Genomic DNA, 12135 nt, shown 5'->3' with positions numbered 1-12135 from the left:
AAAAAATAAGAGTAAGACTTTCTAAAAGAAATCAGTATATCCAGAACGTACCTGTTTTATTGGCAGTGAAAGCCTTTTAGAATATTATCTAGGCTTTTACCTGATAAGTGAGTGAAACTGGAAATAGCATACCATTTGGCCCAGAAAAAGGTAAAGACTGGCCCAGAAAGATTTCAGGGGGTTTAGTCCTTTTTATGCCATGAGCCCATTCGGCAGTCTCTTGAAGCCTATGGTAAAAGTCACCAGCCATGTTGCTGTTTGTTGCCTACACTGATTCATAGTTAAGAAAATGCTATGTTCCAGTTAGAAATTAGTGAAAATAGAGATATAATTTTACTTCCCATTCAAGTTCACAAGTCACCAAAATTCTCTCTGTGAATCCCAGTTTAACTTATATTAAATTATTTAGCCAAAATTCCACTGAAAGCAAATACACAAATGCCTAGACTTACGAGACTAAGATCAAGTTTTTATTTTAAAATATCCAAAAAAAAACCTAAAAAACTTACTTTGGCTTTTAAATTGCTAACGTCAACACGTAGACCACTGATACATGCTTCCAAATTATCTCTGAATTTAGTCATAGCAGTGTTTTTATTTATTTTACTTAACTTCATAGATGATTTTAGTTGACTAAACTTAAGAAGAAGAACCTTGTATACGGCAATTTGCTCTTCTGAAATATGGATCTGGTAATGCTTTACGACAGAATATAGCTGAGAAATTGTTAAGTATTCTTTTTCTAATTTAGGTATTTTTGAGGAAATTGTATTCAAAAAAATGAAATGCTCCACAAATTCTTCTATTTCAGTGGGATCACATTCCAGCTGTTGCAATGATGATTCTACAACCTGAAATCATTAACATGTCAATTATAATTGTGTAATGACTTTTCACCATTTTGGAAGACTATTGCTTTTAATTTCTCTGACTTATGTAAGTCTAATTTCAGAAAATAATTAAAACATCAGGTATTATTCTGTTCTCACACTGCTATAAAGAACTACTTGAGACTGGGTAATTTATGAAGAAAAGAGGTTTAATTGACTCACAGTTCTGTAGGCTGTACTGGATGCATGGCTGGGAGGCCTTAGAAAACCTACTGCAAGCATGGCAGAAGGTGAAAGGGAAACAAGCACGGCTTACCAAGGCAGAGCAGGAGAGACAGAGAGAGGGGAATGCTACACCCTTTCAAACAACCAGATCTCCTGAGAACTCTATAACGAGAACCACAAGGGGGAAGTCCACCCCATGATTCAGTCACCTCTGGCCCCTCCTTCAACATACGGAGATTACAATCCAACGTGAGATTTGGTTGGGGACACAGAGCCAAACCATATCACATAATACAGACATAATTCTAAGCATTATTTAAATACTGAGGCATTAACATGACCAAATCCTTCTATTGTTAACAAAAGGCACATGAATGTATCTCACATATTAAAAAATGCTATTAAGACATAATATAAGTAAACTGTGAATTGTGAATAACAATTTTCAAGAAATAAGTGTAATATAAATGGCAAAATTATGATTGAAATATGAACAGTGCATAAAAATTGCTACAACCTTTTGAGCATGTATATGATAGGTTCTTTTGGTACATGATCACACTTTATTCAGATAGTATATTTGCTAATAAGGTATTTTTTCTAAATTGCACAGAAGGAAACTGAGCCTCAGAGGAATTTATTATACCAAGATTAGAAATGTAGTAAGTTACAGAGCTGTGATTTAAATCCAAATTGATTCCAAATCCTATTCTTTTCCACCATATTTATACCTATTATTTTATAACCTCCATGCTTTTTAAAAGTATATATATATTACTCCATTAAAAAGTTTGAAGTAATTGCATTTTTGTACTGGAACTATAATTTTTTCACATTTTTTCTTCATGTTTCAAGGGCTCTTAAGCAGTATGCCTGCATAATTTTATGTAATTTTAAAATGAAAGTCAGTTTAGTTTTTAATCTTTACAGCCTTGAATTTCATATATATGTGTCTAATTTTTCAAGCACATTAGTCTATTTGATATTAAAATAAATGTTCACGCAAAAATCACAATACAAAAAAAAGTTTATAAGATGGAAAAAAGTTTATAAGATGGTCAACTATTTTTCCATTACCCAGAGATTACCATTGTTAATCCATCAGAAATTTTATTATGGGGTATGTGTGTGTCTCTTTTGCCACAGAGTTCATATTAAAAGGCCTTAAAGTCAGAGCAGCTTATCTCTGATCCCAGCTTCAGTATTTACTAACTGTGTAACCCTCAGCAAATATCTTTACTCTCATAAACTTATTATCCTCATCTGTACTTTGGAGGACAAATAAAATAATTTAGTAATGGACTTACAATGTGCCTGGCACATAGAAAGTGCACCAAGAATAATTGTGTCAGTAGACTGAGTAGACATAACTATTTAGACTCCAATACAAATACTGAATAAATGCCAAACACATTTTAAAATACATATTTGTATTACAAACAACCAAATAATTTCAATCTCACACAAACCAAGATAATATAAAAAGGTATAATATACCCAAACTTCATTTATGACACAAATAACATATTGATACCAAAACCAGATAAGGATAGCAAAAGAAAATTACAGATCATTTTCACTTATAAATACAAAAATCTTAAAAATAATATGTATGCTTGTGTATGCACATGCTGGCAAGCTAAATCTACCAATTTGGATGTGAAATTACCCGTAGAAAGTCAATTAATGTAACTCTTCACATAAAAAGATTAAAGGAAAACAACTGCAAGATTATCTCAATAAATGTAATGAATAAATCTTTGATAAAATATTTATAATAAAAACTCTTTTCAAACTAAAAATAGAAAGTATTTTCTTTAACCATATGAAAACCCTCAGGAAATATAAATACACATAGGACAAGCAGCAGCCAGAAAGAGGATGACTAAACAGAATTTTCAGAACAGAGTCTTTGAAAAATAGCTCAGCAATAACTTTCCAGAACCAAAACTTATGATTTTTCTAACTATAGAAATTTGGTTCATAGTGTTACTATGGGTCAGGAACTGTTTAAGTGGTTTGCAGATAATAATAGGGAGCCAGATGGTAGAATAGGACTCTTCAGCAATCATATACCTGTAGAAACAACCATTACAACAACTAGCCACATATAAAAGTACCTTCACAAGTGCTAAGGAAATCAAGTGAGAGATCACAATATCTGCACATAGCATAGAAATAAGAAAAGACACACTGAAGACAGTAGGAAGAACAATTTTATTCCAATACCAAGGCCACCACAGTAAAGCCCAGCACAAGGCAGGGACCTACAACCCAACTCCAAGCTGGTACTCACAGACTGAACCTCCAGACCCACCCTGGCACGAGACCAGGCCCCAAAGTCCCAGGCTTTGAGGCCTACATGTTAGACTCAATCTCTGGTTCTCCCCACTACCATGCCAACTTCAGTGGCCTTGGGTTCCAGACAGCCCTCAGTGGAAGACTAAGCCCCTTGACCCCAGGCTTTAAGCCCACCTAGCACCACACTACCATCAGTAGTCACAAGCATTAGGCTGACCCCCAGGGATACAGGCTCAAGGCCCACCCAGCAGACAATCAACAGGTTCACCCAAGTAGATCCAGGCTCTAGACCTTCCTATCTGTTGATCCAGGCAGCAGACCAGCCAGCCTAAGTACTCCAGCAGAAGCTGGCCCATGAACTATGCCAGATGGCCTGCCCAGAATCGATGGACAGGCTGACTAGTGAAAGGCTTTCCCAGACAAAGCCAGTGTGCAAAGTATGTAATTAATAATTACCTACTTCTTCAAATGTACAGACACCAAAGCATGGCCACCAGGATAAAAAAAAAAATAATTAGGAAAACATTACATCACCAAAGAAACAAAATAAAGCACCCATCCCCGATTCTAAATAAATAGAGTTGTATGAACTGACAGAAATAATTCACAATAACTTTTTGTTTTTTTGGATGCAGGGTCTCACTATGTTGCCTCTGAACTCCTGGACGCAATACTAACACTTAGTTTCCTGAGTAGCTGGGACTACAGGTACACACCACCACACCCAGGTTCAAAATAACTATTTTAAGGAAGCTTTGCAAACTTCATAAGAATACACAGGAACAACTCAACAACATATGGAAAACAATAAATGACAAAATTGAGAAATGTAACAAAGAGATTAAAACAATTTTTAAGAATTTGGAGGGAGTGGCCAAGATGGCTGACTAGAAGCAGCTAGGGTGTGTGGCTCTCACAAAGAGGTATGAAAAGGGTGAGTAAATACAATACCTTCAACTTAGACATCCAGGTACTTGCATTGGGACTAAAGGAAACAAAAACCACAAATAATGGCGAAAAGCAAGGTGGGACAATGGCCCACCCAGGAGTGACACAGAACCAAGTAAACCTCCCCTGTCCAGGGAAGTGGTGAGTGAATGTATGACCACAGGAAACCACCGATCTCAGGTCAGGAGATCCCCTCATGAACCCACTTCACCAGGGCCCTCAGTCTGACACACAGAGCTACATGGAGTCTTGGCAGAGTAGTCACTCAGGTACGCACAGAAAACCAAGAACTTTAGATATTCCAGCTCCAGGCTTTCCAACAAAAGTAACTGCAACTCCGGCAAAGTGGGAGATTAGACTCCCATACATACCCCTAGGAAAGAGGCTGAATCCATGGGGCCAAGCAGCGATAGTCTTAGAGTCCTACTTTCACAGTGCCTCACAGGATAAGACCCACTGGCTTGGAATTCCAGCCAGCTACAGGTAGCAGGGCTGCACCTCAGACGAAGCTCTTGGAAGGAGGGGCAGGCCACTGTGTTTGCTGTTTAGGCAACTTAGCCATTCCAGCCTGCATTCCAAACTGACTGGAGGTGGAAGGGATCCCCCAGCACAGCACAGCTATCCTACCAAAGGGTGGCCAGACTGCCTCTTTAAGCAGGTCCCTTATCTGCTGCCCCTCATTTGGCGGGACCTCTAAACTGGGGCCTCCAGCCACCCTGCTGGTGTTTTCCAGCTGATAGATATTCAAAAACTCCCTGGGAGAGAGCTCCCAAAGGTAGGAGTGGGTCGCTATCTTTGCTGTTTGGGCCACTTAGCCATTCCAGCCTATAGGTTTTGGAGAGCCCAAGACAACTGGGGGCAGAAGTGGTACCACAGCACTGCACAGCTGCTCTACAAAAGCATAACCAGACTGCTTCTTTAAGTAGGCCCCTTATGTGTTCCTCTTCACTGGGTGAACTCTCCAAACTAGGTTCTCCAGCCAACCCCACCAGTGTTCTCCAGGAGACAGAAATTTAAAAACTTTTCTGAGACAGAGCTCCCAGAGGGAGGGGCAGGCCACCATCTTTGCTGTTTGGGTGACTTAGCCATTCCACCCTCTGTGTTCTGGAGAGCCCAAGCCGACCAGGGGCAGAAGCAGTACCCTAGCACAACACATTTGCTTTATGAAACCATGGCCAGACTGCTTCTTTCATTGGGTCCCCAATCCTGTTGTCACTGGGTGGAACCTCCAACAAGGGCCTCTATCCATTCCCACCAGTGTTATCTGGCCTACAAAGATTTGAAAACTCCCTGGGATGGAACTCCCAGAGGGAGGGGCAGGCTGCCATCTTTGCTGTTTGGGCAATTTAGAAGTACTAGCCTTCAGGCTTTAGAGAGCCCAAGGTGACTGGGGATAAAAGTCGTACCCTAGCATAGCACAACAGCCACAGAAAATTGTGACCAGACTGCTTTTTTAAGCAGGTCCCTAACCCCTTTCCTCTTCATACTGTGGCACCTCCCAAGTGGGGTCTCTGGCTACCTTCACCAGTATTCTCTGGCTGATAAGGTTTTGGTGACTTAGCCTTTCCAGCCTTCAAGCTTCAGTGTCTGAGGCAACAAAGGAATGAAGTGGACACCCCCAGCACAGGATGACTACTTTATGAAAACATAGCCAGACTCCTTTGTTAAGCAGGTTCCCAATCCCATTCTTCCTGACTGGGTGAGACCTCCAAACTGGGGTCCAGCCACATCTTGCAGGTGCATTCAGGCTGGCAGCTGGCCCTTACCTCCCTTGGATGGCACTCCCAGGGGAAGGGGCAGGTTGCCATCCTCACTGCTTCACAGACTTCACTGATAACTCCAAATACTGGAAAATCCAAGGCAACTAGAAACTGGAGTAGACCCCCAGCATACAACAAGCAGACCTACAGAAAAGTGGCCAGACTGTTAAAAGAAAAACTTTTTAATTTTTCCAAATGTCAGCAACCTCAAAAATTGAATGTAGATAAGCACACGAAGATGAGAAAGAATCAGCTAAACATTGATTCTAGAATGCTAAAAACTCAAAAAGCCAGTGTGTTCTTTTTCTTCCAAATGACCACAATACCTCTCCAGCAAGACTTTGGAACCAGACTGAGGCTGAGATGGCTGAAGTAGAATTCAGAATATGGATAGGAACAAAGATCACTGAGCTAAAGGAGTACATTGTAACCCAATGAAAGGAAGCTAAAAATCATCATAAAACATTGCAGGAGCTGACAGACAAAATAGCCAGTAAAGAGAATGTAATGACCTGATAGGGTTGAAAGATACACTGGAAGAATTTCATAATGCAATCATAAGTATTAATAGCAGAATAGGCCAAGTAGAGAAAAGAATCTCAGAGCTTAAAGGCTGCCTTTTTGAAAGAAGACAAGCAGAGAAGAATAGAGAAAAAGAGAACAAAATCTCTGAGAAATATGGGATTATGTAAAGAGACTGAATCTATGACTGATTGGTGTACCTGAAAGAGATGGAGAGAATGGAACCAACTTGGAAAATATATTTCAGAATATCACCCATGAGAATTCCCCCAACCTAGCTAGAAGTCAACATTAAAATTCAGGAAATTCAGAGAATCCTAGGAAGATACATGAGAAGATCATCCTGAAGACCCATCATCAGATTCTTCAAGGTCAAAATGAAAGAAAAAATGTTAAAGGCAGTGATATAGTTTGGCTGTGTCCCCATCCAAATCTCATCTTGAATTGTAGTTCCCATAATCACCACATGTCATGGGAGGGACCTGGTGGGAGGTGATTGAGTCATGGGGGCAGTTACCCCTATGCTGCTGTTCTCGTGATAGAGTAAGTTCTCACAAGATTTGATAGTTTTACGAGGGCCTTTCCCCTCTTTTGTTTGGCACTTCTCCTTCTTGTCACCATGTGAAGAGGAAGGTGTTTGCTTCCCCTTCTGCCATGATTTTAAGTTTCCTGAGGCCTCCACAGTCATGCTGAACTATGAGTCAATTAAACCTCTTTCCTTTACAAATTACCCAGTCTCGGGTATGTCACTATTAGCAGAGTGAGAATGAACTCATACAGGCAGCTAGAAAAGTCAGGTTACCCACAAAGGGAAACCCATCAGATTAACAGTGGACCTCTCAGTGGAAACCCTAGAAATCAGAAAAGTTTGAGGGCCAATATTCAACAAACTTGAAGAAAAGAAGTTCCAACCAAGAATTTCATATCTGGCCAAACTAAGCTTCATAAGGGAAGGAGAATTAATATCCTTTTCAGACAGGCAAATGCTCAGGGAATTTGTTACAACCAGATCTGCCTTATAGGAGCTCCTGAAGGAAGCATTAAATACGAAATGAAAGATCATTATCAACCACTATAAAAGCACACAGACCAGTGACACTATAAAGAAACCACATTAACAAGTCTGCAACACACTCAGCGAACATCATGATGACAAGATCAAATCCACACATACCAATACTAAGCTTAAATGTAAATGGACTAAGTACTCCAGTTAAAAAACAGAGTGGCAAGCTGGATAAAGAATCAAGACCCACTGGCATACTGTCTTCAAGAGACCCATCTCACATGCATGACACACATAGGCTAAATATAAAAGGATGAAGAGAAATCAACAAAGCAAAGGGAAGCAGAAAAGAACAGAGGTTGCAATCCTAGCTTCTGACAAAACAGACTGTAAACCAAAAAATCATCTTTTGTGTGGGATGTTTTGCTTGTTAGTTGATGCAGTTCTTCATAGTGTCAATGGTCCTTACAGTTTGGTATGTTTTTGCAGTGGCTGGTACTGGTTTTTCCTTTCCATGTTTAGGCTTCTTTCAGGAGCAAAACAACCAGCTAGCATCAAAATGGCAGGATCAAATTCACACATATCAATATTAACCTTAAATGTAAATTGGCTAAATGTCCCAATCAAAAGACAAACACTGGAAAATTGGATAAAAAGTCAAGACCCATTGGTGTGCTGTATTCAGGAAATCCATCTCACGTGCAAGGACACACAAAAGGCTCAAAATAAAGGGATAGAGGAAGATTTATCAAGCAAATGGAGAGCAAAAAAAAAAGCAGGAGTTGCTTTAAACTTTAAACCAACAAAGATCAAAAGAGACAAAGAAGGGCATTACATAATGGTAAAAGGATCAATGCATCAAGAAGAATTAATGATCCTAAATATATACGTACCCAATACAGGACGTATATAAAGCAAGTTCTTAACGACCTACAAAGAGACTTAGACTCCCACACAATGATAGTGGGAGACTTTAACACTCCACTGTCAATATTAGACATATCAACCAGACAGAAAATTAACAAGGATATCCAGGACTTGATCTCAGATCTGGACCAAGTGGACCTAATAGACATCTGCAGAAATCTCCACCCCAAACCCACAGAATATACATTCTTCTCAGCACCGCATTGCACCTACTCTAAAACTGACCACATAATTGGAAGTAAATCACTCCTAAGCAAACGCAAAAGAATAGAAATCATAACAAACAGTCTCTCAGACCACAGAGGAATCAATTAGAACTCAGAATTAAGAAACTAACTCAGAACTGCACAGCTTCATGAACACTTAACAACTGGCTCCTGAATGTTGACTGCATAAACAATGAAATGAAGGCAGTAATAAAGATGTTCTTTGAAGCCAAAGAAAACAAAGACACAATGTACCAGAGCCTCTGGGACACATTTAAAGCAGTGTCTAGAGGGAAATTTAGAGCAATAAGTGTCCACATGAGAAGCGAGGAAAGAGCTAAAATTGACACCCTATCATCAAAATTGAAAGAGTTAAAGGAGGAAGATCAAAAAAACTAAAAGCTAGTAGAAGACAAGAAATAACTAAGATCAGAACAGAACTAAAGGAGATACACACACACACACACACACAAAAACCCTTCAAAAAATAAATAAATCCAGGAGCTGGTTTTTTGAAAAGATCAACAAAATACACAGACTGCTAGCCAGATTAATGAAAAAGAAAAGGGAGAAGAATCAAATAGATACAATAAAAAACAACAAAGGGGATATCACCACCGATTCCACAAAAATACAAAGTACAGAGATTACTATAAACAACTCTATGCACACACACCAGTAAATCTGGAAGAAATTAATAAATTCCTGGACACTTACACTCTCTCAAGCCTAAACCAGGAGAAGTTGAAACCTTGAATGGACCAATAACAAGGGCTGAAGTTGAGGCAGCAATTAATAGCCTACCAACCAAAAAAAGTCCAGGATCAGACAGGTTCACAGCTGAATTATACCAGAGGTACAAGGAGGAGCTGATATTATTCCTTCTGAAACTATTCCAAACAATACAAACAGAGGGAATCCTCCTTAACTCATTTTATGAGGCCAACATCATCCTGATACCAAAACCCGGCAGAGACTCAACAAAAAAATAAAACTTCAGATATCCATGATGAACATAGATGCAAAAATCTTCAATAAAATACTGGCAAACTGATTGCAACAGCATATCAAAAAGCTTATCCATCACGATCAAGTAGGCTTAATTCCAGGGATGCAAGGCTGGTTCAACATACACAAGTCTATAAACGTAATCCACCAAATAAACAGAACCAAAGAAAAAAACCACATGATTATCTCAATTGATGCAGAGAAGGCCTTTGACAAAATTCAACAGCCCTTCATACTAAAAACTCTCAATAAACTAGGTTATCGAAGGAACGTATCTCAAGACAATAAAAGCTATTTACAACAAACCTGCAGCCAGTATAATACTGAATGGGCAAAAACTGGAAGCATTCCCATTGAAATACAGCACTAGACAAAGATGCCCTCTCTCACCATTCCTATTCAATACAGTATTGGAAGTTCTAGCCAGAGCAATTAGCAAGAAAAAAAAAAGGTATTCAATAAGGAAAGGAGGAAGTCAAATTTTCTCTATTTGCAAATGACATGATTGTATGTTTAGAAGACCCTATCATCTCAGCCCAAAAGCTCCTTAAACTGATAAACAACTTCAGCAAAGTCTCAGGACACAAAAGCAATGTGCAGAAATCACAAGCATTTCTATACACCAACAACAGACTAACAGAGAGCCAAATCATCAGCAAACTCCCATTCACAATTGTTACAAAGAGAATAAAATACCTAGGAATACAACTAACAATGGATGTAAAGGACCTCTTCAAGGAGATCTACAAACCACTGCTCAAGGAAATAAGAAAGGACACAAACAGATGGAGAAACATTCCATACTCATGGTTAGGAAGAATCAATATCGTGAAAATGGTCATACTGCCCAAAGTAATTTATAGATTCAATGCTATCCCCATCAAGCTACCAATGACCTTCTTCAAAGAACTGGAAAAAAACATCTTAAACTTCATATGGAATCAAAAAAGAGCCCACATAGCCAAGACAATCCTAAGCAAAAAGAACAAAGCTAGAGGCACCACATTCCCTGATTTCAAACTATACTACAAAGTTACAGTAATCAAAACAGGATGATACTGGTACCAAAACAGGATATTAACCAATAACAGAACAGATGCCTCAGAAATAACACCACACATCTACAACCATCTGATCTTTGACAAACCTGACAAAAACAAGCAATGGGGAAAAGATTCCCTGTTTCATAAATGGTGTTGGAAAAACTGGCTAGCAGTGTGCAGAAAGCAGACACTGGACCCCTTCCTGACATCTTACACTAAAATTAACTCCAGACAGATTAAAGACTTAAAACCTAACACCATAAAAACCCTAGAAGAAAACCTAGGCAAAACCATTCAAGACATAGGCATAGACAAGGACTTCATAACTAAAACACTAAAAGGATTGGCAACAAAAGCAAAAATAGACAAATGGGACCTAATAAAACTCCAGAGCTTCTGTAGAGCAAAAGAAAGAATCATTAGAGTGAACTGGCAACCAACAGAATGGGAAAAAATTTTTGCAATCTACCCATCTGACAAAGGGCTAATATCCAGAACCTACAAAGAATGAAAAGTATACAAGAAAAAAACAAACCCATCCCAAAGTGGGCAGACAGACATTTTTCAAAAGAAGACATATATGAGACCAATAAACATACGAAAAAATGGTCATCATCACTGATTATTAGAGAAATGCAAATCAAAACCACATTGAGATACTACCTCATGGAAGTTAGCATGGCGATCATCAAAAAATCTGGAGACAACACATGATAGAGAGGATGTGGAGAAATAGGAACACTTTTACACTGTTGGTGAGAGTGTAAATTAGTTCAACCATTGTGGAAGACAGTGTGGTGCTTCCTCAATGACCTAGAAATAGAAATTTCTTTTGACCCAGCAATCCCATTACTGGGTATATACCCAAAGGATTATAAATCATTCTATTATAAAGACACATGCACACGTATGTTCATTGCAGCAGTTTATGATAGCAAAGACCTGTAACCAACCCAAATGCCCATTGACGATAGGCTGGTCAAGGAAAATGTGGCACATATACACCATGGAATACTACACAGCCATAAAAAATGATGAGTTCACGTTCTTTGTAGGGACATGGATGAATCTGGAAACTATCATTCTCAGCAAACTGACACAAGAACAGAAAATCAAACACCACATGTTCTCACTCATAGGTGGCTGTTGAACAATGAGAACACACGGACAGAGGGAGGGGAACATCACACACTGGGGTCTGTTGGGGGGGGGCCAAGGGAGGGACAGTGAGGGAGTGGGGATGTCGAGGAGGGATAACCTAGGGGAAAATGCCAGATGTAAGTGGTGGGGGATTGAGGCAGCAAACCACATTGCCATTTGTGTACCTATGCAACAATCCTGCTTGACCTGCACATGTAC

The 12135-nt window shown here is 39.2% G+C and overlaps 1 protein-coding gene across 1 annotated transcript in view; it reads right to left on the bottom strand.

Annotated features, from left to right (window-relative positions):
* Window positions 1-12135, bottom strand: part of DNAH14 (dynein axonemal heavy chain 14) — a 403573-nt gene that overhangs the window by 288522 nt on the left and 102916 nt on the right. The window contains exon 18 of the mRNA XM_032289400.1: window positions 510-851. Within this exon, the coding sequence (XP_032145291.1) occupies window positions 510-851 (342 nt within the window). The remainder of the gene's footprint in view (window positions 1-509; window positions 852-12135) is intronic.

The sequence above is a fragment of the Sapajus apella genome, unplaced genomic scaffold, assembly GCF_009761245.1.
Source record: "Sapajus apella isolate SASKATOON/1434 unplaced genomic scaffold, GSC_monkey_1.0 scaffold22, whole genome shotgun sequence".
NCBI classification, from domain to species: domain Eukaryota; kingdom Metazoa; phylum Chordata; class Mammalia; order Primates; family Cebidae; genus Sapajus; species Sapajus apella.
The sequence above is the reverse complement of the archived record's forward strand: the minus strand, read 5'-3'. Positions and strand labels throughout refer to the sequence as shown.